Consider the following 27621-nt stretch of genomic DNA (forward strand, 5'->3'; position numbering starts at 1 on the left):
AAAGAATGTTATATAAATGGAATCATTGTATGTAATACTTTATGATTGGCTTTTCCCCTCAGCATAATTCTCATCAAGATTGCTGTATATATCAGTAATCAATTTTTTCTATTGCTGAGTAGTATTCCATGAAATTAATGTATCACACAGCCTGTCTAACCACTCAAAGACATCTGGATCATTTCTAGTTTTTGGCTATCTGGACAAATTTACTATAAAAATTCATGTACATGTTTAAGTATATCTCTCCATTTATAAGGAACTTCTTTGACCTCTTTCATTAGCATTTTATAGTTTACAGCATATAAGATCCAATATATGGTTTGTTAGATTGACACCTGTATTATTTTTTTGAGCAACTTTAAATTATATTTTATTTTTGATTTTGGTAACCAAGTATTCTAGTATATAGATATACACTTGCTATTTACTAAATTTTAAATTTTTGTGGGTACATGGTAGGTGCACATATTTATGAGGTGTAGAAGATACTTCGATACAGACATACAATGTGTAATGATCACATCAGGGTAAATGAACTGACCATCTCCCTCAAGCATTTATTCTATGTTACAAACAATTCAATTATATTCATTTAATTATTTTTAAATGTACAATTACATTATTATTGACTACAGTCACCCTGCTGTGCTATCAAATACTAAATCTTATTCATTCTTTCTATTTTTTTGCAGCCATTAACCATCTCCACTTCCCCTTACCACCACTCCACCACCCTTCCCAGCCTCTGGTAACCATCATTCTACTCTATCTCCATGAGTTCAATTGCTTTAATTTTTAGTTCCACAAATAAGTGAGAACATGTGAAGCTTGCCTTTCAGTGCCTGGCTTATTTCACTTAACATAATGACCTCCAGTTCCACAAAGGTTGTTGCAAATGACTAGTTCTCATTCTTTTTTATGGCAGAACAGTACTTCACTGGGTATATGGACTCCACTTTCTTTATCCATTTATCTGTTGATGAACATTCAGGTTGTTTCCAAATCATGACTATGGCGAATAGTCCTGCAATAAACATGGGAGTGCAGTTATCTCTTCAATATACTGATTTCCTTTAGGTATGGGTACATCCCTAGCTGGATCATGTGATAGCTCTATTTTTAGTTTTTCTGTTTTTTTTTTTTTTTTGGAGGAACCCCCAAACCGTTTCCCATAGTGGTTATACTAATTTACATTCCCACTAACAGTGTGAGAAGGTTTCCTTTTCTCCACATCCTCGCCAGCATTTGTTATTGCCTGTCTTTTGGATAAAACCCATTTTAACTGGGGTAAGATAACTCATTGTAGTTTTGATTTGCATTTCTCTGATGATCAGCGATGTTGAGCACCTTTTCACATATCTATGTGCCATCTGGAGCCTTCTTTTGAGAAATGTCCACTCAGATCTTTCCCCCGTTTTTCAATCAGACAACTAGATTTTTCCATAGAGTTGCTTGAGCTCCCTATATATTCTCGTTATTAATCCCTTGTCAGATGGACAGTTTGCAAATATTTTCTCCCATTCTGTGGGTTGTCTCCTCACTTTGTTTCCTTTTCTGTGCAGAAGGTTTTTAACTTGGTGTGATCCCATTTGTCCATTTTGCTTTGGTTGCCTGTGCTTATAGGGTATTACTCAAGAAATCTTTGCCCACTCTCATGTCCTGGAGAGCTTCCCCAATGTTTTATTTTAGTAGTTTCATAGTTGGAGGTCTTAGACTAAAGCCTTTAATCCATTTTGATTTGACTTTAGTATATGGAGAGAGATATGGGATAGTTTCATTCATCTGTATATGGATATCCAGTTTTCCCAACACCATTTATTGAAGAGACCATCCTTTCCCCAATGTGTGTGCTTGGCACCTTTGTCTAAAATGAGTTCACCGTAGATGTATGGATTTGTTTCTGGTTCTCTATTCTGTTCCATTGCTCTATGTGTCTGCTTTTATGCCAGTACTGTGCTGCTTTGGTTACTACATCTCTGTACTATAATTTGAAGCCAGGTAATGTAATTCCTCCAGTTTTATTCTTTGACTCAGGATATATTTGGCTATTCTGGGTCTTTCGTGGTTCCATATAAATTTTAGAATTGTTTTTTATATTTCTGTGAGGAATATCTTTGGTATATTGATAGGGATTGCATTGAATGTGTAGACTTCTTTGAGTAGTATGGACATTTTAACAATATTGATTCTTCCAATCCATGAACATAGAATACAACTGCTATTTATATGCTTATCTTTTATCTTGCAACCTTTCTGAACTCGCTTATTATAAAATTTTCTTGGTATGTTTCACATGATTTTCTACTAAGATAACCATATAATCTGCAAACAGGAGTAGTTTCATTTCTTCCTTTTTCAATCTGTATGACATTTACTTCTTTATCTTGAATCATAACCCTGGCTAGAAATTCCAGCATGATGTTGAATAACCACGGGAACAGCTCAGCACTTTGGGTGGCTGAGGCGGGTAGATTTCTTGAGCCCAGGAGTTGGAGACCAGCCTGGGCAACACAGAAAAACCCTGTCTCTTTAAAAACTACAAAAAATTAGCTGGGTGTAGTGGCATGTACCTGTAGTCCCAGCTACTCGGGAGGCTGAGGTGGGAGAATCACCTGAGCTCAGAGAAGTTAAGACTGCAGTGAGCTGCGTTCACACCACTGCACTCCAACATGGGCAACAGGAGTGAGACCCTGTCTCAAGAAAAAAAAAGAAAAAAAGAAAAAAGAGTGGGGACAGCTGATATCCTTGGCTTGTTTTCACACTTGCAGGGAAGGCATTTCATCTTTTCACTATTAAGTATAATGTTGGCCATTGGTTTTCTGTAGATGCTCTTTAACAAGTCAAAGAAATTTCCCTTAATTCCTATTTTCCCATGTGAAGAGGGCTGAATTTTGTCAAATGCTTTTTCTGCATCAATGAATATGAGCATTGATTCTTTAGCCTGTTAACATGGTGGGTTACACTGATTGATTTATTTGAATACTGAGACAGCCTTGAAGCACTAGAACAATTCCCACTTGATCATGGGAAATTGCTGATCACTACTTACTAAATTTTGTTAAAGGTTTTTGCATTTATGCCTTTTTTGTACTGTGTTTAGTTTTGTTATCAAGGTAATATTAGCTTCATAAAAATAACCGTAGAGTGTTCTTCCTCTTTTATTTTCTGGAAGACATTATGTAGAAATAGTGTAATAGTTCAATATTCCTTTTTCAGGAGTTCTTAAATATACAAATTCATCCCTCATTATCTTTTTTTTTGTGATGAGTGACTCCTTATTTAAGCCTGGGAATACTACTTGCATTACTTATTTCTTCTTCTTTTTTAAAAAAATTATACTTAAGTTCACGGATACATGTGCAGAACATGCAGATTTGTTACACAGGTATACATGTGCCACGGTGGTTTGCTGCACCCATCAACCCGTCATCTACATTAGGTATTACTCCTAATGCTGTCCCTCCCCTTACCCACCAGCCCCCGACAGGTCCCCTAGTGTGTGATGTTCCCCTCCCTGTGCCCATATGTCCTCATTGTTCAACTCCCACTTATAAGTGAGAACATGGGGTGTTTGGTTTTCTGTTCCTATATTAGTTTGCTGAGAATGAGGGTTTCCAGCTTCATCCATGTCCCTGCAAAGGACATGAACTCATTCTTTCTTATGGCTGCATAGTATTGCATGGTATATATGTGCCACATTTTCTTTATCCAGTCTATCATTGATGGGCATTTGGGTTGGTTCCAAGTCTTTGCTATTGTGAATAGGGCTGCAATAAACATACGTGCGCATGTATATTTATAGTAGAATGATTTCTAATCCTTTGGGTATATACCCAGTAATGGAATTGCTGGGTCAAATGGTATTTCTAGTTGTATATCCTGGAGGAATTGCCATACTGTCTTCCACAATGGTTGAACTAATTTACACTCCCAACAGTGTAAATGCATCTCTCTGGCATCTGTTGTTTCTTGACTTTTTATTTATTTATTTATTTTTTGCGATGGAGTCTTGCTCTGTCGCCCAGGCTGGTGTGCAGTGACACGATCTCGGCTCACTGCAACCTCCACCTCCCAGGTTCAAGCAATTCACCTGCCTCAGTCTCCTGAGTAGCTGGAACTATAGGCTCGTGCCAACACACCCGGCTAGTTTTTTGTATTTTTAGTAGAGATGGTGTTTCACCATGTTAGGCAGGACGGTCTCGATCTCCTGACCTCATGATCTGCCCATCTTGGCCTCCCAATGTTTCTTGACTTTTTTTTTTTTTTAAGACAGAGTCTCACTCTGTCGCCCAGGCTGGAGAGTAGTGGCGCGATCTCAGCTCACTGCAAGCTCCGCCTCCCGGGTTCACGCCATTCTCCTGCCTCAGCCTCCCGAGTAGCTGGGACTATAGGCGCCCGCCACCATGCCTGGCTAATTTTCTGTATTTTTAGTAGAGATGGGGTTTCACCGTGTTAGCCAGGATGGTCTCGATCTCCTGACCTCATGATCCACCCACCTCAGCCTCCCAAAGTGCTGGGATTACAGGCATAAGCCACCACACCCAGCCTGTTTCTTGACTTTTTAATGATTGCCATTCTAACTGGCATGAGATGGTATCTCATTGTGGTTTTGATTTGCATTTCTCTAATGACTAGTGATGATGAGCTTTTTTTCACATATTTGTTGGCCACATAAATGTCTTCTTTTGAAAAGTGTCTGTTCATATCCTTCGCCCACTTTTTGATAGCGGTTTTTTTCTTGTAAACTTGTTTAAGTTCCTTGTAGATGCTGGATATTAGCCCTTTGAATGGATAGATTCCAAACATGTTCTCCCATTCTGTAGGTTGCCCATTCACTATGATGATAGTTTCTTTTGCTGTGCAGAAGCTCTTTAGCTTAATTAGATCCCATTTGTCAATTTTGGCTTTTGTTGCCATTGCTTTTGGTGTTTTAGTCATGAAGTCTTTGCCCATGCCTATGTCCGGAAAGGTATTGCCTAGATTTTCTTCTAGGGTTTTTATGGTTTTAGGTCTTACGTTTAACTCTTTAATCCATCTTGAGTTAATTTTTGTATAAGGTGTAAGTAAGTGATCCAGTTTCAGTTTTCTGCATATGGCTAGCCAGTTTTTCCAACACCATTTATTAAATAGGGAATCCTTTCCCCATTGCTTGTTTTTGTCAGGTTTGTCAAAGGTCATATGGTTGTAGATGTGTGGTGTTATTTCTGAGGCCTCTGTTCTGTTCCATTGGTCTATATATCTGTTTTGGTACTGGTACTATGCTATTTCGGTTACTGCAGCCTTGTAGTATAGTTTAAAGTCAGATAGCATGATGCCTCCAGCTTTGTTCTTTTTGCTTAGGATTGTCTCAGCTACATGGGCTCTTTATTTGGTTCTATATGAAATGTAAAGTAGTTTTTTCTAATTCTGTGAAGAAAGTCAATGGTAGCTTGATGGGGATAGCATTGAATCTATAAATTACTTTGGGCAGTATGGCCATTTTCATAATATTAATTCTTCCTATCCATGAGCATGCAATGTTTTTCCGTTTATTTGTGTCCTCTCTTATCTCCTTGAGCAGTGGTTTGTAGTTCTCCTTGAAGAGTTGCTTCACAACCCTTGTAAGTTGTATTCCTAGATATTTTATTCTCTTTGTAGCAATTGTGAATGGGAGTTCACTCATGATTTGGCTCTCTGTTTGTCTACTATTGGTGTATAGGAATGCTTTTGATTTTTTGCAGATTGATTTTCTATCCTGAGACTTTGCTGAAGTTGTTTACCAGCTTAAGGAGTTTTTAGGCTGAGACGATGGGGTTTTCTAAATATACAATCATGTCATCTGCAAACAGAGATAATTTGACTTCCTCTCTTCCTATCTGAATACCCTTTCTTTCTTTCTCTTGCCTGATTGCCCTAGCCAGAACTTCCAGGTGGTGAGAGAGGATATCCTTGTCTTGTGCCAGTTTCAAAGGGAATGCTTCCAGCTTTTGCCCATTCAGTATGATATTGGCTGTGGGTTTGTCATAAATAGCTCTTCTCATTTTGAGATATGTTCCATCAATACCTAGTTTATTGAGTGTTTTACCATGAAAGGGTGTTGAATATTATTGAAGGCCTTTTCTGAAACTATTGAGATAATCATGTGGTTTTTGTCATTGGTTCTGTTTATGTGATAGATTATGTTTATTGATTTGCATATGTTGAACCAGCCTTGCATCCCAGGGATGAAGCTGACTTGATCGTGGTGGATAAGCTTTTTAAAGTGCTGCTGGATTCGGTTTGTCAGTATTTTATTAAGGATTTTCACATCGATGTTCATCAGGGATATTGGCCTGAAATGTGTGTGTGTGTGTGTGTGTGTGTCTGTGTGTGTGTGTGTGTGTGTGTGTGTCTACCAGGTTTTGGTATCAGGATGATGCTGGCCTCACAAAAAGAGTTAGGGTGGAGACCCTCTTTTTCTATTGCTTGGAATAGTTTCAGAAAGAATCGTACCAGCTCCTCTGTGTAACTCTGGTAGTATTTGGCTGTGAATCCGTCTGGTTCTGGGCTTTTTTTGGTTGGTAGGTTATTAATTACTGCCTCAATTTCAGAACTTGTTATTGGTCTATTCAGGGATACAACTTCTTCCTGGTTTAGTCTTGGATGGGTGTATGTGTCCAGGAATTTATCCATTTCTTCTAGATTTTCTAGTTTATTTGCAAAGAGGTATTTATACTATTCTCTGATGGTAGTTTGTATTTCTGTAGGATCAGTGGTGATATCCCCTTTATCATTTTTTATTGTGTTTATTCTATTCTTCTCTCTTTCAGGGATGCCCTGGCCAGAGAGGAGGAATCTCCACCCTTTATTATCTTGAATGACTTTAGGGTCCATAGTGACTCCTTATTTAATTCCTAATACTGACAATTTGGTCTGCTCTCATTTTTTCTTTGTCAGTCTTATTAGAGGTTCTTCAATGTTTTTAATCCTTTTGAAGAATCAGCTATTTCTTTCATTGATTTTTATCTATTGTTTTTCAGCTTTTGACAATTTCTCCTCTTATCTTTATTATTTCCTTCCACCTTTTTGAGCTTAAGTTATTCTTCTCTTTCCAGGTTCTTGCATTGGGAGTTTAGATTGTTAATTTGAGACTTTTCCTCTTTTCTCATATATATGTTTAGTGATATAAATTTACCTCTCATCACTGCCTTGGCTGTGTCCCACCTATTTTAATGTGCTGTATTTACATTTTCATTCAGTTCAATTTATTTGCTTATCTTTAATTTCCCTTGAGACTTCCTCTTTGACCCATAGATTATTTAAAAGTATGTTGTTTAGTTTGCTTCTAATTCATTGGAGATTTTCCTACTGTATCTGACATTAATATGTCAACTCTTGCTTCTTTCGATTAACATTTGCAAGATATATTTTTCCATTCTTTACTTTCAACATACCTATATTGTTACATTTGAAATAATGTGTCATAGATAGCACACAATTAAGTCATGCTTTTTAATTCACTTTGCCATTCCCCATTGTTAAAGTGCTGTATTTAGTTCACTTTATTAAATGTAGTTACTGATATGTTAGGGCTTAAGTCTTCCATTTTGTTTGTAATTTTCTTTTCGTTCTGTTTTTCTTTCCTCTGTTTTATTTTTCTGGCCTTTCTGTGGGTTACATGAATATTTTAGAATTCTGTTTTTATATATCTACAGTACTGTTGAGTATATCTCCTTTGTATAGCTTGTAAGTGGCTGCTTTAGGTACTACATTACATATATATGCACACATTTTATATATATATATATATATAAAATCTATAAATACATTTTATATATCTTATAGTCTGCTGGCATCATCATTTTACCCCTTTGACTGAAGTAGATAAACCTTATCTGCATTGACATTCTTTTACCCTCCCTCATTTATAATGAATTATGTTAAATATTCTCTCTACACACATTTAGAAACATTAAACAGTATTATTGTTGCTTCAACACTCAAACCTAATTTGGAAAATTTAAAGAGATGCCAATTATATCTCAATAAAAATGGGAAAAAAGAAAACTCAAAAGGTGAAGAAAAGTATTTTATTTATCTATAGTTTTACTTTCTCCATTCTTCTCTTTTCCTCATTGTTTTTGTTTTTTTTTTTTTTTTTTTAGAATTTTGGTATTGTTTTAGAATTCTCTTTTTGTTTAGAGAACATCCATTGGCCATTTATTGAGAGTAGGCCTGCTGGCAGCAAATTTTCTTAGTTTTCTTTCGTCTAAGAATATTTTCATTTTCCCTTGATTCCTAAAGGTTATTTTCACTGGATGTAGAATTTTGGGTTAATTCTTCTTTTCTTTCAGCACTAGAAAAATGCTATGCCACCTCCTTTCGGCCTTCGTTGTTTCTGATGACAAATATGCTATCATTTTACTTGTTTCACTAACATACATAGGGTGTCATTTCTCATTGCTTTCAACGTTTTTCTGGTTTTAGTTTTCAAAAACTTGACTATGAATGTGTCTTGCTGTAGTTTTCTTTGGGTTCAGCCAGCTTATTGAATCTGTAGGTTTATTTCTTTTGCCAAATTCAGAAAATTTTCAACCATTAGTTCTTCAAGTACCTTTCTTTTCAGTCCTACCCACTTTCTATTCCCCTGGGACTCCAATGAAATAAATGTTAGATCTTTTGTTACTGTTCCAAATGCCCCTGAAGCTCTGTTTGTTTGTTGGTTGGTTTTCTTGCCCCAGTTGATTTTCTCTCTATTGTTCTTATTGGGTAATTCCTATTTTCAGGTCCACTGATTCTCTCCTATCCCCACTCTCTTCTGCTGTTGAATCCATCTACTAAGCTTTTTGTTTCGGCTACTGTATTTTTCAGTTGAAAATTTTCTACTTTTTTTTAAATCATCTATGGCTTTGCTGAGACTTTCTATTCTTGGCTGAAACATTCTAATTTTCTATTTGGCTTAAGCATGGTATAACTGCTTGCTGAAGTAATTTTATGATGGCTGCGTTAAAATCGGTTAGGAAATTCTAACAGTGCTATTATCACTGTGTTAGTATCTACTCATTGCCTTTTTCCACTCATTTTGATATCTTCCTGATTCTTAGGATAATAAGTGATTTTTTTTATTAACATGGATATTTTTGGTATTACATTATAGGGGTCTGGATCTTAAACCTTCTATTGGCTTTTCCTAATATTGCCGAAAAGAGGAAAGGGGGCTATCTGTTACTTTTAGGTGGGGTCTCCATTTGGCTTTTGTTGACACCGGAGAGGGGAATGGGCTCCTTCTTACTGCTGGGTGGGGATGGTGGCTTGAGCTCCCCACCAGGCCTTTGTTGATACCAGCTAGGCTGGGAGGGGTAGGACTATCTCGCTATTGCTCCCAAGCTGGTCTCTCTGACTCCACAGGGAGAGGGTGGGCTCTTTACCATTGGATGGGGGTAAAAATCCTGATTCTCCTCTAAACCTCCTCTGACACCACACCAGTGGGGAGGAAGAGGGTGTTTCATTACTGCCAGGTGGGGTGGAAGTCCTGAGTTCCCTCAAGTGGTCTCCACTAAATCTATGTGGAAATAAGGGGAATTTCCTTACTGCCTGGATGCAAAGTGCCAGCTCTACACTTGGCCTTTTCTGACGCCACCCAGCAGGGAGGTTTCAGCTCCTAGTCCCACAGCCTGTCAAGGATAGAGGTCTAAGCTTCTACCCTTGGGGCGCAGGACCACAGGTTTTTCTGCGCTGTTGCTGGAGTAGAATGGTTGTTGGATAAAAGTTTTCTGTCTTGCAGGATGCCCCTTTCCTGATTCTTTGGCTAGAGAGAGCAGGCTTTTATCAGGGCTTTATTTGCCTCTATCTGTAGGCATTTCTGGGTTGCTGGCTCTTTAGCTTTAAGTCTGGATAAATGAAGTAAAACAGAAAGGGAACTCACCACCTAGTATTCCTTTGATCCCACGCCCCCTAGCCAGTCTGTCTTATTTGCTCTTCCTTTCAAAGTCTTCTTATGTTTGTTTTCTATGCAATGCCAAAGGTTTATAAATCCATGCTTGATTTTTTAATGTTCTTTTAAATTTCTACTATTTCTTCAATTTCCCAAAAACTATAAAACAAATGTGTATATATTTGCATGTGAGTGTACATATACGTACATGCATAAACAAGGTAGATCTGGTTCTAATGCGGTTTAATTTGCTATTCAATGGAAGATATCCTAAAAAGAAGTGTTTCGGAATGAAAAACACATGAAAACAAAGTAACAAGTATATATAATTTAGGCTAAAATATAAATGATATGTATCTAATCACTTAATATATATGAAATTTGACAGTTGCAGCCCAAATCCCATAATTATCATTAGCCACATTTTTGTATAAGTTTTCTACTAAACCTTAGGTAAACGAAACATTGGCTTCACATCAGCTAAAACCTAAGTTATAAAAAGTAGGCAAATCACTACATTCTCTTGTAAGCCAGCCATAGTATAGGAGGCCAGCATCCTGCTAACCATCAAGATATCCAACTTCCCTTTTTCCAATATATCAAGTCAGTCTTGAACAAAATTACTGGTACATCCTTTTCTAAGAATCTGAGTTTCACAGATTATTCTGTACCAGGAACACCTATTATCCTTCCCTTTTCTCAGCATAATTCTTCTTTACTAATGTGACATAATTTCGAAGGCAATTTATTGCAAAAGCTAAGTAAAAAATCCTGAGTTTATGGTTGGCATCCATTTTTATAACAATGTTTAAACTCCTCAGAATAACCACAGATAATGATGATGAAAATGGTAACAATAACAATAGTGATCACTAATTAGTACTAGCCCAAGAACTTTAGCTTCTCTATCTCCTCTAATTCTTACAACAGTCTGACAAGGTAGGTACAATTCATAATATTCAAGTCCTCTTTTTATATATATGTATAGAAAGCTGAGATGCAAGAAGTAAACTCAAGTTCCTAAGGTCAAATAACTTGTAAATGATGGAAACAACATGACCCTTTAGTTGAGCTCTTAACTAATACACTTCTTGACTCTCAAGAAAAGACTGCTTCTTTTATCCTTATCTTTAAAAAGCATTTGTCATTAACATGAAGACAGAAACATGGGTTGTCCCCTCCCTCTGGCTGGAAAATAGCACAGAAGCTCTATTTCACTTATCTCAGAACTCTTCCCGGGTAGGTTCTCAAAGAGGGTATTCTTTTTTTTTTTTTTTTTTGAGACAGAGTCTTGCTCTGTTACCCAAGCTGTGCAGTGGTGCAATCTCGGCTCACTGCAACCTCCACCTCCCAGGTTCAAGTGATTCTCTTGCCTCAGCCTCTCAAGTGGCCGGGACTATAGGCATGCACCACCATACCTGGCTAATTTTTGTATTTTTAAATAGAGATGGAGTTTCGCCATGTTGGCCAGGCTGGTCTAGAATTCATGACTTCAGGTGATCTGCCTGCCTTGGCCTCCGAAAATGCTGAGATTACAGGCATGAGCCACTGCACCCGGCTGTCAAAGAGGGTGTTCTGAGATCCAAGCCTTTTCTCTAACTCTCATATGTTTAGAAAAATCATACTACCTAATTTTCATTGTTTTTTCTAATTATAAAACATATGCTAAGTATGTCAGGCTTGGTGACTCACACCTGTAATCCCAGCGCTTTGGGAGGCTGAGGCGGGAGGATCACTTAAGCCTAGGAGACAGAGGCTGCAGTGAGCTATGATCATGCTACTGCACTCTAGCCCAGGCAATACAGTGAGGCCCCATCTCAGGAAGGGAAATAATAAATAAATAAATGTGTGTATACACACACACACAAAGTATAAAAAATTCACAACGCATATCAATGAAAAATGTGGTTAGAAAGTAAGTTATTTACTTAACTCAAACCCAACTGTTAATAGATACTTCTAGAACTTTCTGTGCCTATAACTTGATCTACATATTAACAGAAACAAATGTTCACATAGAATAGATGTAGGATATGTGTGTATACATGTATAATTTGCAAAATTGAGATCCTTCTCATAGTTTTCTGCAATGTCCTCCCCTTTGTTATTGTTGACTTAACAGTAGATCAATTTCAATCTATACGAGTATAATAGATGAATCTGTGGTATTTTTTTTTAAATTTAATCAGCCATTTTCTTTTTCTTTCTCAGTGGTACATTAAAACATGGTGAATCTCAATGATAGGATAATAAAGTCAAAATACTGCATTTAAAAACTGACTACTGTTGGTTAGGAAAACCACATTATCTTAGATTTTCCAGAATGGTTTCAAATGTCGGCTTTTTTTTTTCCTTTTCAGAAAAGCTAGTATTTACATTTTATAAATCTGAAAGACTTTCCTGTCTGTCTGTTCTCAAACCTAATTCATACACCTTGCACCATGTAAAAATATTAACTTGCGCATTGCAGACCTAAACACAAAATGTAAAAAATGAAAATATTTATGACTCTGTGTTAGGCAAAGATTTCCTAGCTACTACAGTAAAAGCACAATTGACTAAAAAGAAAACTGATAAATCAGACTTTATCAAAATTAAGATTTTTTGCTATTTGAAAGACACATTTGAGACAATGAACAGAAAAGCCAGACTTAGAGAAAATGCATACAAATCACATATATGATAAAGGAATTATATCCAGAATATATGAAGAAGTCTTAAAACAATAAGGACACTGTAGTTCAATTAAGAAAAAAAAGCTTTATACTTTACTCTATAAAATAGACTTCTCCATTTTCGGTATAGGCCATCTCCCAGTTTTCAGGTAGAGGACCTAAATTATCCTCTGCAGAAAGAGGTAGGTATTGAGGGAACTTCTGAGAAGGGTCCGTGATGGGAGCAGCGATGATGCTACTATTCACAGGTGGTAATGCTGTTTCTTGGAGAGTGTGCTCGTCTTGTTCACCAGAATCGGCTGCTTAATCATGTGAAAAGGTGAGAGAGAGAGAGAGAGAGAAAAAAAAAATGGTATTCAGCAATCATACCCCATACCCGGGAAGTATGCAACTATACACATCTATATTCTTTTTTTTTTTTTTTTTACTTTATTTATTTATTTATTATTATTATTTTTTATTATACTTTAAGTTTTAGGGTACATGTGCACATTGTGCAGGTTAGTTACATATGTATACATGTGCCATGCTGGTGCGCTGCACCCACTAACTCGTCATCTAGCATTAGGTATATCTCCCAATGCTATCCCTCCCCCCTCCCCCCACCCCACAACAGTCCCCAGAGTGTGATATTCCCCTTCCTGTGTCCATGTGATCTCATTGTTCAATTCCCACCTATGAGTGAGAATATGCGGTGTTTGGTTTTTTGTTCTTGCGATAGTTTACTGAGAATGATGGTTTCCAATTTCATCCATGTCCCTACAAAGGACATGAACTCATCATTTTTTTATGGCTGCATAGTATTCCATGGTGTATATGTGCCACATTTTCTTAATCCAGTCTATCATTGTTGGACATTTGGGTTGGTTCCAAGTCTTTGCTATTGTGAATAATGCCGCAATAAACGTACGTGTTCATGCTCTTATCCTTTCCTAATTCCTGGCCGTTAACTATTACTTCTATTTTATTTAGATGTCTGTCCCTTAATTAGAAAGCATCAAAATGATCAATGAAATTTAGTTTACTTAAAAAGAAGGGGGAAAAAATCCCAAGTAATGCATTGCTCACAATCTTGGAAATGTCAAAGAAGAAACCAATTCATGACTCAAACTCTTAAACTAAGAAGGCCATCAAAACACAGATGGATCTGCACCCTCATTCCATAGGTATCATTTGATTTCATTAGTCAGATGTTTGGGCACAAAAAAGTATCCAGGGTGAAAACACAGACACAGTGGCATTACTACCCACTCTTGTATAAATGATTTTATAAGTTATTTTTATATTTGTATAAATATTTTCGGTAGACACTGGCAAAGATCAAAGAATGGTAAATTAAGCTGAAACGTATACAAAAGTTTAGAATATGGAGAGAGCTATACCAGTGAGTCAGACTGGAACCTCTTTTGAAAAAGTTATGTTCCTCTGAAAACCAAGACAGTTACCCCCAGAACAGTATCATGTGGGTGGACTGATATGACTTGAGTCTTAAAAGAAGGCTCGAAATACTTGAGTCTCCTTGCCTTCTTATTAACTAGAAACTTCAGGGGTGATGTCATCAAAGTATCCCCAAATGGCATTGTTGACATTCTGGTTGAATTTTTATAGAGGCCGATGATATTAAATGTCAATCTCCACGGGGCTTTAAAACTGAATAATCAGGGTATGTAGTGAATTTCTATCTCCCACAGTGATTCTGTAGACATTTCTGATTTAGCAAAAACAGACTGAAGAATGATAAAAGGCTGTTTTCAAAGCTTTCTCTGATGAGAAGCTCCCAATGACACACATGAGAGTAAAGATAATCTAAAAGGTGGATGGAAGACATGCCAAGCCTACTAAACTACCACCACCACCACCAATAATCTACCACCCTTGAGGAGGCTGACTGTAGGTATTCCCAGCCCTGCATCTATTTGCTCTTCTCATGCTAGCACCACTCAGGTATCCTTGTGGTACCCCTCTCCACTCCAGGCCCACATGGTCCAGGAGGGGACCTACTCCTGGCTCTACATCATACTCCTTGCCAATCAGGAGTATTCTATCATTTTTGTCTTTGTTATTAGGTCAGGAATAGGTAGATGATCTAAGGCAAACAAATTTGAATGTCAGACATGGAAGATTTACTGGAACCATGAAGTCAGAGGTGGTCGCTTGAGGCTGGAGCCTATTTGCTAATAGGTTCTCATGCTGCAGGTGTTGGAGCCATCCTGACATAGCTTGACATGACCTGCCAGAGAATTAAGTCCACACAGAGGAAAGGAGAGGTGAAAGATGAAGAAAGTCATCTAATATCCCTGACTGAGCCTCTGATCTCTGATTTCATACTTGAAATCAAGGATGCCCCTCATTTTGTTTGCTTGAACCCCCAAATTCACTTTCCTGCTTAAACCAATTTGAGTTAGTTTTGCAACTTGCACCCAAGAGTGCACATTAATAGATCAACTATAAGTAAGGGAACAGAAAGGAATTAGGCCAACATAGAAGAAAAATTTAGAAATTACTGATCAATAACAAAATAAATTCAAAACCCGGCAAGAATTAAAGGAGTCACCTTTAATTCTCTAGAAGCCAACAAATATTCATTTCTGGCATATCTTTGGAAGGTAGACTTTTCACACTTAAGTGCATAAAAGAATCACCTGGAGAGATTGTTAAAATGAATATTTCTGGCTCTGTCCTCCAGGAAACAGGTTTGGGGCAAGGTTCCAAAATGTACACTTTTTAAGTACCCAGGTGATGAATATTCAGGTGGTATAATAACTACATTTTAAAGACAAAGACACTAAGAGTTCTCCTATGAACTAAAAGAAAGAATGATGTAGAAAACCAATTGTTTAAAAAGTTCTAATTTCAGTTGGGAATTACTCTACCTGCTTCTTGGTTTGAACCTGCCATTTTCCAGAATCACCAGAACCTCCAGCTCTTAGGACAGGTGTTGCCCTGCCGCCAACGAGCAGAGAGTGGTGCAGTCTCTGGCTACACACTCCTCCGTGCACCAGTGCCAGGCCAGTGATGCAAATGAGACGTGTAGAGAGTGGGTCCAGGCTGAAGGGAGCTGGGCACTCAGTGCCAGACAGTTTGTGCCCTGGAGGAGAGTGGACTTGGGGTTGCCAAACTTCTGATTTTTCAAGACAAGTTGGAAATCTGTATTTTTATGTAAAATCTCCCAAGTTTTCAATCTTAATTTCTTTAAAAAATAATGCAGTATGACATCAGTGAAAAATGAAAGGTCATGATTACGGACACTGACCCTGGAGCCACACTATCCGAGTTTGAATCCTGGCTTTACCATTTACTGATGTGGGCAAAGTACTTAACCTTGTGTGCCTTCACTTGCTTATCTGGAAAATGGGGACAAAAACAATCTCTACTTCACGGGGTTGTGGGGAGGATTAAATGGATAAGGCACTTAGAATAGTGTCTAGCACATAGTGAGCCATAGTAGGTAGTTGCCAGCAGCAAAAGTACCTCTATCTTCATCAAAATTATGATTAATTTTGTCTTCAGGCCAGACCTGTCCCCCAGCCTGCAAATACATTACAAATAGGTAGAAAAAGGATAGGTTATAACATCAGACCACAGATTATAGTCTTGTCTGCTTCTAGCTGTGTGGCTTTGCCTTTCTGAGCACACATATTTCTCGACCTGTAAAATGGGCATAATGTACATGGCATAAGAACAGAATTAACACATGCAAAGTGCCTGGCACCTGGGGCATGCTCAATGGGTGCTTGGGACTGAGACCTCTTATTGCAACTACAACTGTCCAAACTTGGTGACAGCCTTTTCAATTAGGAGGCATTAAACTGTTAGGATGATAAGGAGAAAGAATAATTTCATTTGAAAATTTTAATTAACCTATTCTAATAGAAACTGGATATAACAGGAAAAGGGTAGTGCCACTACATATGAAATGAGATGCACTCAATTTAACACTGAGTGTCTACATGTTTACAAAAAAAAAAAAAAAAAAGTCCTGCCAATGTTCCCAGACAATGCGTGAAGATGGAATATTAGCTCTCTGGGAAAATCTCTTAGTAATTTTAATTTCCTGGAGGAAAAAAAAAAATCCCTTCAGCAACGAGATCTTACTTTACATTATCCAAGTATTTGTTTTTATTTTATATGCTTTCCATATCTTCTTCTCAGCTCAACAGAATCTGAATCTCATTCTCAGAAAGAAAATGGAAAGTCCAAAAATGAGCTGCTGGCACAGACACACGGCAGACTCAAGAATTCACAGCCTTAGTCATGGTTTTGACTCTGACACATGCTGTGATTTCAAAAAAATCTTTTGTTGGGCATGGTGGCATGTTCCTGTAATCCTAGCTATTTAGGAGGCTGAGGAAGGAGGAGTGCTTGAGCCCAGGAGTTTGAGACCAGTCTAGGCAACATAGTGAGACCACATATCTACAAAAAATTAAAAATTAGCCGGGTGTAGTGGCACGTGTCCATAGTCTCAGTTACTGGGGAGGCTGAGGTGGGAGAATCACTTTAACCTGGGAGGTTGAAGCTGCAGTGAGCTGTGATCGAGCCACTGCACTGCAGCCTGGGTCACAGAACGAGACCCTGTCTCAAACAAACAAACAAAACCTTTCATTTAATTTACCAAAGATTTAGGAGCACAGCCACCACTTTCTTACTAAAGGTTATCAGTGAATCCAAAGAGGACAGGTAGAATGGAATACTGGAACAAGATGGAATGGGGAGACAGGGAACCTGGTTTTCCCATTGTTCAGTGGTGTAACAAGTACACAGTCCTTCAGGGCTCTCATCTGCAAAACTGGGAAGGTAATATATGGATTGCTTCTCTCTCAAGATTTTCAGGAGGTTTATGGGATACACGTAAAAATCGTTTGTAAAACATAAACGAACATGAATGACATTTTTATTAATAGTAAATCAGAAGCTTCCAAGCATTTATACACACACACACACGCACACGCACACTCACTCACTCTTGGGGACCTTTCAAGGTGACTTCAACAACATAAGCCAAGTCAAAGAAGATTTCTGAAGCTCGTTTTAAATTATACATGCTTTTAGGTTTATGTGTATCTCCCACTGTGTACAACCAATCATGATCTCTGAGGCTCCATAAAGCTGATGAACTTGATTTAAAACACAAATAGCATAGTAGGTGTGCACTCAGGCTGTGGAATCAGACTTTCTGGGTTGCAGTGGCAACTCTGACCCTCCATCACCAGTTTTGCGATACTGGACAAGGTATTTGACCTCCCTGGTATATGCATAAAGAACTCAGCAAAGTGCTTGCCATATAGTCCATACTTGAGAAACATTAGCTCTTATAGAAATGATTATCTCTTAACTTTCCAAATCAATGCTTTATCACTCTCTACCAACAAAAAAGAAGTGTCAGCAACCTAATGTTTAAGAATATCAGGGATTATTGGAAAAAAAAAAGCCTAGAAACCTGATTAAGTAATGTTTTGATGTCTCTCAGAGGTGTTCATGAATGAACCTGTTACTTTTTAGTTGTGGTGATTTGTTACACATTTTCTTTCTTCTTTTTTTTTTGAGACGGAGTTTGACTCTGTCACCCAGGCTGGAGTACAATGGTGCAGCCTCGGCTCACTGCAGCCTTTGCCTCCGGGGTTCAAGTGATTCTCCCGCCTTGGCCTCCTGAGTAGCTTGTATTACAGGCACCTGCCACCATACTCAGCTAATTTTTGTATTTTTAGTAGAGATGGAGTTTTACCATGTTGGCCAGGCTGGTCTTGAACTCCTGAGCTCAGGTGATCTGCCTGCCTCAATTTCCCAAAGTGCTGGGATTACAGGCATGGGCGACCATGCCGGCCCTTGTTACACACTTTCTAAGTTGTCTCTAATAAACACAATATTTTTGCAAAAGTCTTTGTTTGTGTATATATCTGTGCTTTGGCCAACAGGGCTTAACTCTACCTTCATTAAGCCCACATAGGAAGGGTTCTTTCTCAAGGACTCTTTTTAGGTCGATAATTCGGGCACAATTTGTAGAAGACTGTCCCATTGCTTTGTGTTCACAGTCAGTTCCATGGTGAGCATCTGGGATGACTGCTCACTGTTCAGCTTCTGCCTTAATCAATGACTGCAGAAAGGAGGGGTGGGCTGCCTTCCCAGATGCTTCTGGCCAATAGGCTCCTTGATCTTTTGTCTGCACAGTCCCAACGTTACTTAGGCATCTTATTGAGACATACCTTCTTCAAAACACTCAAGCAAAAGGCAGCTAAGATAGAAACAGCAGCAAGTTATTAAAAACATCCTGGTAAATATAATATTTAATGGCTTCATAATATTTCTACATTTTGATATGATGCTCATGCCTTTATCATAGCTGGCCCAAGCAGAAGCCAACACCTCATTATGCCGCTGTCACTTTACGTGCAAACTGGCTGGTGGATTCCTATTTAATGTGGTTCAGAACACAAAATGCTTTGATACCACTAGTTTCACATACTTATGGACTGGGTAGTGTTAATTATTTGAAAGATTTAGCATGAGTTAGTGCATGACAGATTGTCAGCTGTCGCAGGTATACTGTTGTAAGTGAGGGGACAGTCAACATGCTCCATACATTGTGAAGAGGTCCCATCACGTGCATATCTCAAGGCCACTTTTTCCTCAGTGCACCCTATTGGCCTTCCTGGTATCAGACAAGAACGTGAGGAACACAATCAGGTGTCACTTGGCTTTCTGTTTTGTGTGGAAACTAATCATCAGACTGATTTTGGCAATGATGATCTGGGCCCACAAGTTGTTCTAAGATGCCAGGATTTCAAGTGGGGATTTTATGAGGTCAGATTTTCTGAGGCATGGCTTCTAGAGAGAAAGATTGATAGTAGTTAGAAACAGGAAATTGCATCTAGACTTACAGTAAACTACCTCTACTTTGTTCCTTCTTTCTACCAAAAAATCTATTTAATAAATAGAGGACAAATACAGGCACACAAGCTTCTTGGGGACCACCCAATCTGCTTGGCAGAACTGTTTTGCTGCACACTACCCCCAAAGTCTTCTGTTTCTGTGACCACAACTATGGCTTAGGTTATACCATGATTTGCTATTCTTATTTATCAAAATATCAAGGCATTGAAGTATGAGATTTTTTGAAAGAAATGTTAACATGTTTCATGATCTGTTTTCATTTTGGTAAGGGCCACTATAAACAGATGAAAGATTCCTAAATGAATGAAAACAGCTGATTTTAATTAAAACATAGGTACAAGGTGGCAAATTTCTTCTAGACATTACAACTATTGGGCAGGCACTGGCCTAACCCATTCTAATTGAGAAAACAGAAATTTTCATGAAGTCAAATTCACACAGCTAAAAGGGGAAACTCAGAAATGATCCAATCCTCGCGAGTCATTTTACATATGGATGAGTTAGGCATAACGTTTCTAAAAAGACAACTACCAAGAGCCAAGCCAGGGTAACAAACAAATCTCCTCTGTCTTTACCTAACACTTCTTGCACAAATGTTTGGCTATCCTACTGCTATGACAATAAACTCATCCAAAAAATTTTATTTCCATGTGATAAATTTTAGTCTTCTGAGCTTAGCTAATAAATTTTAAAAAACCTAAGTGAGGCCCATACAGGTTGCAAACAGCATTCATAAATAACAAACTTTTCCTAAATATTCTGTTAGAGTTGGTAGCACAGGGGAAAACAGTCTACTCATCTCCACCTTCATTGGGGCTGATGCTAATCAAACAATGACCAAAGTATGATAATGTGAGAAAAGGCCACTATGGGAGAGGATAATCTCCTATGTTGAAAATGGATAACTTATTCATAGCTATAACTCTAAAATATTAAAGGCAATATTTAAGTACAGGAACAACAGAAGAAACAAGGTGTTCTTCTAATCCACAACACTGTAGACTGAAGTTACGCCTATCTTACTCAGCTGTTACATTTGGAGTTACTATGTAAGGTCAAATCCTCATACAGTAAAAAATATTCTTGAGCTCTTCTGGGTCACTGCACTAACCCAAGGAACACACAACATTATTATTATCATTATTTTTTTTTAATTTATATTTTTTGAGACAGAGTCTTGTTCTGTCACCCACACTAGAGTGCAGTGGTGCAATCTCGGCTCACTGCAATCTTTGCCCTTCAGGGAACACACATCATACCCTGTGAATGGTACCCCCTCGAGTTTTGCAGTACTCAGCCTGTATGGCCTTACCCAAAGGCCTTGTCCTTGAAAATCCCTTCATAAAATACAACATACCTAAGCTCGGAGGTAGACAGCCCTGAATATAGATAAAATATATATAATATAGTCAGTAATACATAGGCTATATAATATAGAATGCATATATAGATATAATGTTAGAATTTTACTTTTCCATCTTTCTCCCTTTTAAGGCATATAGCAATTTTGCGTAAGTTAACTGAACACATAATATCCTTCCATTATATCTCTGCTTTCAAAGATATAAGAGCATGCTGCTAGCCTTCTATACAGCATCAACTGACATTAAACTGATAAAACACATTCTCATATTCTGCTTCATAGCAACCAGCCATAATGATAGAGATGCTGCAAGTTACCCCCCCAAAAAAATCAATGAACAAAATACAGATATTTATATACATATATCATTTTGAAGAGAAAGAAACCATGCTGATTTCTCGTTTGCCTTCTTCATACATTCACCCCCAGCTCCTTTAAGGTATTCTGATGAAGTTAAAATATACCTGTAAAGGGGCATGAAAAGAAGACCAGGGAAAGGACCATCTCTTCTGCAAGCACTGTGTGGCCCAAGTTTGAATTTTGGCGACTCTACAAAATCCCTCTTGAGAACATCATCCTTTTCAAAACTCTATGCAAAAGCCTCCTCGTCATCCCTTCCCCAGGTCCATTGAGGGCAACATGGTCTGACCTTTACCTGTAAAGCTGCTGTTCATTTCAGGAACGTCATCCTCCTCCTCATTCTCCGCATGGACTATGCCAGCATTTTGCATATCATTGTAGGACTTGGTTCGCTTCGGGGTCGACTGCTTAGAGCCAGACTGAAGGCTGTGCAAGGCATCCGTCGTGATCACTTTCCCACTGACTGGCTGGCTAGGAGGCTTGGGTGTCCCATAATAGTTTCCTAGGTGATGGAGAGACACATTTGCATGTTTCAAAAGGAATACTTTGTGTTTTTTTTTAAGACTTCACATCCAAATCTCTAGGCACATTAAAAAAAAATTAAACTAGAAAACCAGAACAAACTGTATTTTATTTCTGGAGTGGGTTAGAAAAGATGTCTTTCCTATCCAGCTAGACACAGTAATTTCAGACGGGAAGAGGACAGCTGTATTGTTTTAGTGCAAAGAACCTACTAGGGCTAAAAACAAAGGAGGCTATGCTGAATAGTAAACCTTCCTCCTCATTACATTTGAATATCAATTGGTCATCTTTTTACATATATGCACCAGCATAATGCTGAATCCAATTTAGAGCAAGCCTCACAGAAGATAAAAAATTCATTACTGCCGGCATCCTTACAGGCCTAAAAAGTTGAGGTCACTTTCCCTTAATAAGGGGACTCATCAAGAGGGAACCAGGGCAATATTTAAAAAGGAGGACAGTAAACCCCACGTGGCGCCTCTTTAGCTGAATGGCAGGCTTGACTCTCAGAGTCGTGCGGGGTAGGAAAAAACCCTTGCCAAGCTTTAACAGAAAACCCTGTGTCAATGGTGGCACCCAGTATGGGTCATTCTTCCAGTAGTGGCCCATCTTCACTTTCAGCCACTCTTTCCCAGTTTGATTTAGGTCCCACTATAGTGTGCTATGTGACTCTCACTTGTACATAAATAGATTTTTACATTTTAATTTTTTTATTTTAATAGATACGTATATTTTTAATTTGCCATAGAGAAATCTCACTGGTAAGTTATGACAGCAATATAAAGTTTGCCTTTAGAATTTAAGAAAAAAAGCAATACTTTAAAAAATTGACTTATTTTTCACTTGAAGTTTCAAAAGACAGTTTTATATAATAAGAAATTAATCAGCTGAATACATAATAGAGATAGTAGTAATAAGAGTTTCCTTTTGAAAAGTTAAAAAGTAAGCTATTTTTTAAAAGTTATTTTAAAGATAACATTAAATAAATAATACATGTTCTCATATGAACAAAATCATAAAGGGTGGTTCATCAAGATCAAAGTTTGAAAAACACGTTGATTATCAATAATATTCAGTGGCTACATAATAAAAGACATCAACCTTAGAATGCCATCGATCCATTTACCACTTCACATCTTTTAGAGTAAGGCCAGGAAGCCAGGAAATGATTCTGAGATGCTGAATCAATCCTAACTAATATTTGTAATTCTATGCTTAGTAAAACAGAATTTGTAAATAATAATAAATCCTGTACACACTGTATCTTCCCAAGGATCCAACCCCATTGTCTAACCTCAGTACATAGTTACATAACAAACACATTTTATTACACAAGCACCAAAAAAAAAAAAAAAAAAAAACCCACAAAAGGAGACAGTAATAGCCTGGTCTCCGTGAGACATACAGATAATAAAGAATTTGCTTCTCAGCAGGGTACAGTGGATCATGCCTCTAATACCAGCACATTGGGAGGCTGAGGCGGGCTAACCACCTGAGCTCAGGAGTTCAAGACCAGCCTGGGCAACATGGTAAAATCCTGTCTCTAAAAAATATACAAAAATTAGCCAGGCGTGGTGGTACTCTCCTGCAGTCCCAGCTACTTGGGGGTGCTGAAGAGGGAAGGATTTCCTAAGCCTGGGAAGTCAAGGATGCAGTAAGCAGAGATCGTGCTACTGCACTCCAGCCTGGGTGAAAGAACTAGATCCTGTCTCAAAAAAAAAAAAAAAAAAAAATTGCTTCTATCAGGCTTTATTCTTATAAATAAGGTTTCTTTTTTTTTTTTTTTTTTGAGATGGAGTCTCGCTGCATCACCCAGGCTGGAGTGCAATGGCACGATCTCGGCTCACTGCAACCTTCACCTCCCAGGTTCAAGCGATTCTCCAGTCTCAGCCTCCCAAGTAGCTGGAACTATAGGCATGCACCACCACGCCTGGCTAACTTTTTTGTATTTTTAGTCGAGACGGGATTTCACCATGTTGGCCAGGTTGGTCTGGAACTCCTGACCTAAGGTGATCCACCTGCCTCAGCCTCCCAAAATGCTGGGATTACAGGCATGAGCCACCATGCCTGGCCAATAAGGTTTCTTTTTTAAGATAAAAAGTTTTAAAATTTTTTTAAATGTTTTTTGAATCATCAAAATTTATAGAGATACACACCCACTTTCTTTGAGAGGAGTGTAATAGTCTGTATCAGCAGGAAAACTCAACATACACATTTTTTAAATGCAGTACATGAAAGAGCACCACGTTCAAATTTGAAGGGTGCCAGGTAGAAACCTGATACGCACATTCTGGTGGCTTATACTCAACTCAATCATTCAAGTGTTTTCATAGGAAGTAATCTATCCTTATCTTCAAAAATCTTCTTTCAGGTTTCCAACTTACAGGCGCTAGAATTGAGTCGAATCAGCTTGAAGAAAGGCATCTCACATGTGTCTTTAGGGGCTAACACTTGAGCAAAGAAGAAATTAGCACGTGTCAAACAAGAAATGCACTTAATCTTGCATTTCTACAGTGGTTGTATCAAAGGATGTCTCATGCCTTCATTGAAGGTGTAAGTAACTAGGCCAAACTGTTAACTTTCTCATTAACTGAAGACTCTTTAGTGAAGTTTAGGAAAGTACGATGATTACCTATTTTAAAAATAATCTGCATAGTGAGAAAAAAAGGAGAGAGACAAAGCTCTAATGAATTTAATTTTCATTCCTTAATCATTATTATATCACGACATCATGTACATTTTCAAGTTAGATGTTAAATTAAGGCCAATGTCTATAAATAAGAAACTTCTACTGAAAGATGTGGAACCCCTCCCTCGTAATTTTTATATGCATAATTTCCTAACCATATCACTCAGTTTCAGTGCCATTAAACTGAAGTAGCATTCATAAAATTATTAATCATTTAAAATCAATGAAAACTTCAACATCTGCATTTATGGCAGAAATAATAAGTGCTTGGAAAATAAAAGTTCCACTTAACTTTGACAAATATGTGTGGATTTTCCATTAGGTACCTACCCTCACTTTTCAAGTTCAAAATCTTTCTTAAGTTAATAAATGATTAGCAGATTTGTTAATGCAATTACATACAACCCAAAACAATCCACTTGTTCACAACGGTTTCCTGCTCCTGAAAATTAGTTTAACATTGACTGGAGGCAGATAAAGTAGATAATATTAGATTGAACCATATGAAATTGCTGTTGTAGAAGATATAAACTGTCAAACATAAGCAATTTCACTGGCTTTAATCTAATGAGTGGCCCATGAGCAATACTGCAGAGCCTTGGCACACCATATCATGGGGTAAAAGGCTTGGAAGAGACAGCTCAGAGTTGAAAGCCCACTACTAACTAACTGGCTGTGTGACTCTGGGCCAGTCTTTGCCCTCCTTTAACTTGGGATTCTAAGAGAACCTAGTTTACACCTAGAATAGCTGTTAGGAAGACAAAATGAGACGGTCTGCCTTTAACCTATGCTGAAGTCTGCCACTATGGTGAGGGTAGATAAATGCTACCTAAAGTTGCTATCACATGTTTTCAGTCTTTAAAATGACACCCATACTACATTGTTTTGAGGATCAAAGAGACCATGTATCCAAAGTGCTGCACGTGGTAACTGACCACTAAGCAAGCAAACCTGTCAATAACCAAATAACCAAGTCTTCTAACACTCAGTCTCTCTAGTACTTTCTCTGTGAAATGGGAATGGTAGCACCAGCTGTAGCAACCTCATAGGATTATTGTGAAAATTAACTAATGCAGAGTTTTCAAAGGTACTCTGTAAACTATAAGATGTTAAATATGAGATAGTGTTATTATTATCCAAATCTCTCCACTATTTCATATTTCCCATACTGAAACCTACAACCTTTACAGAAAAGTTCCTGTCTAGTGGTTTTCTAACTGCAGAGTGTTCAAACTTTCATACACCACTGTTTTAAAATAATTTGGATTAGTGACCAACATTTAAAATTAGAAAGCTTCTAGTTAAGTCTGGATTCTCAATGCTGTTTGACAAACTGTAAAGACTGGTTCCAGGGACTCCATCTCTTATAGAGGATGTTGAAAAGCAAGTATGTGTCTAAAGCCAATTCACATGAACATACTAAACCAAGGATTTCTGCAGAGAAATTTTTGCTCCTCCTCTTGGTTTTGCCTGACCCTTGACAGACAAAGATCTTGGACCCCATCTAGAACAGTGCCCTCAGGCTGCTGCAATGCAAGGGCATGGGCAGATACAGGGGCATGAGCAGAGGCATGAGTAGATGTAAGAAAACCTTAAACTTCAAAAAGTCTTCAATAATTCACAGATTAGCCTTTGAGTGAATTGATTTTTGGAGAGCTTGCTTTTGGCCCTGGGCTTTTGGACAAAAACTCTGGCTGTCTTATTTCAACTCTGGCTGTCTTATTCTGCTGTGAACTGCCCTTACCATGCAGCAATGGGCAGGATGGGTCATGCTTGCTCCAGTTTGCCACAGTCACCAGTGGTCTTCTTTGCCTCTAAGCACCCTCTTACCTGACCTGTCTGGCCCCTCAGGCATTTGAGTTCATGACTCTAACCTTCCAGAAAGTATTCCACCTTTGCAATGGTTTGCACTCTCATCACAATCAAGCAAAGTCTAGCCACAGCAGAAACACAAACCTTACAAAGTCTAGCCATGTAGAAACACAAACCTTACAGACAGTATGCGCGACTTAACGGTATTAAATAAAAATCATCTGAAAAATTGTAAGTGATTAAAAACTTAATTGGGGCTATCACTTGGCAGGCTGCACAGTGTCTAGGAGCCATGAGGCTGATTGTCCCACAGGCTCTGTGTTATCCAACACACGTTTCCTGCAGTGGCTGGGCTCCCTCCCAAGTGGAAACTTGTTCTCTCTGCTGCTATTTTCAGAACTGGTTCTACAACAAAACTCAACAGGGAGGGTAGCCAGGGAGGAAAGCGGAGGGCAAAGGAGGACTTAAGAGGAAGCCACTGCTGGCCTTAATTAACAAGCAAAATCTCTGGCCAGGACAAAGCCAAAGAAAATATTTTTCTGACACACATTTAAAAATTAATAGGCACTGCAAATCAATTTTTAGGGCTTTATAAAATACTTAAGGAGGATTGTAACCCTGGAATTTAAGCTGGGATGAATCAAATCTGTATGGCTTTCAAATTATACAAATTTACTATTCATTCATTCATTTCCTTACAGAAAACCTTTTTAATGCTAGGCATGGGATATACAAAGTAAAAATTGGACTGAAACACGATCTTCACAACCATTCTATATGGCATACATCAGTTTTGTCAAGCTTCAATGTGCAAACAATTAAATTACATTAAGTAATGATCAGGGTGGGCCTGAGATCCATGGATCACTGTTTGTGTAGCAAAGCCATTTGGGACAGAGAATATCATTCTTCTTTTGCAGATGACAAACATAGAGGCCCAAAGTGGCAGAAACGCCTGCCATGGAGTTACATGGCTGGTCCAAGGTAAATGGGGGTGGGAATTGGGGGTACTTGTCTGTCTTCTTCCTACGAGACAAGCTTTTGCAAATAAGCCTGAGAACAGGATGGTAGTGACCACCTATGGCTGGGAATCTACAGCATGCATTTTCAACAGGGGCAATATCACCCCCAAGGGGGCAAAAATTGTTTTCTTTTTTTGGGGGGAGAGAGGTACAAAAACCTTACTCTCTTTATGTATAGTGCAAATATGTATAGAGTACATGAATACACGGACATCCAGCATATCTGATTTTGCCTTGGCCTCAAGGTCCTGAGTGGTCTGCCCCATGCCCACTCTCCAAGCACTTGTCCTGATTGCCTTCACCTTGTTCTTTTCACTCTGACCTCACTGGTTGTCTTTCAGCCCTCAGAATGTAAACTGTGCCCCCTTCCCCCATCTCACAGCTCTTGCACCCAC

At 38.3% G+C, this 27621-nt stretch overlaps 1 protein-coding gene across 36 annotated transcripts in view; it reads right to left on the reverse strand.

Moving 5' to 3' along the window:
* Nucleotides 1-27621, reverse strand: part of MAGI1 (membrane associated guanylate kinase, WW and PDZ domain containing 1) — a 666590-nt gene that overhangs the window by 102302 nt on the left and 536667 nt on the right. For 21 of the 36 annotated variants that reach the window (XM_055383931.2, XM_063703895.1, XM_019023923.4 and 18 more), the window contains 2 exons: nt 21477-21683; nt 12668-12869 (listed from right to left, as the gene is read on the reverse strand). In XM_055383931.2, coding sequence (XP_055239906.2) covers nt 12668-12869; nt 21477-21683 — 409 coding nt within the window. Of the gene's footprint in view, nt 1-12667; nt 12873-21476; nt 21684-27621 lie in introns of all 36 variants that reach the window. The other 15 variants (XM_055383919.2, XM_055383927.2, XM_055383923.2 and 12 more) reach the window with 1 other exon arrangement.

Source organism: Gorilla gorilla, chromosome 2 (genome assembly GCF_029281585.2).
Source record: "Gorilla gorilla gorilla isolate KB3781 chromosome 2, NHGRI_mGorGor1-v2.1_pri, whole genome shotgun sequence".
NCBI lineage: Eukaryota > Metazoa > Chordata > Mammalia > Primates > Hominidae > Gorilla > Gorilla gorilla.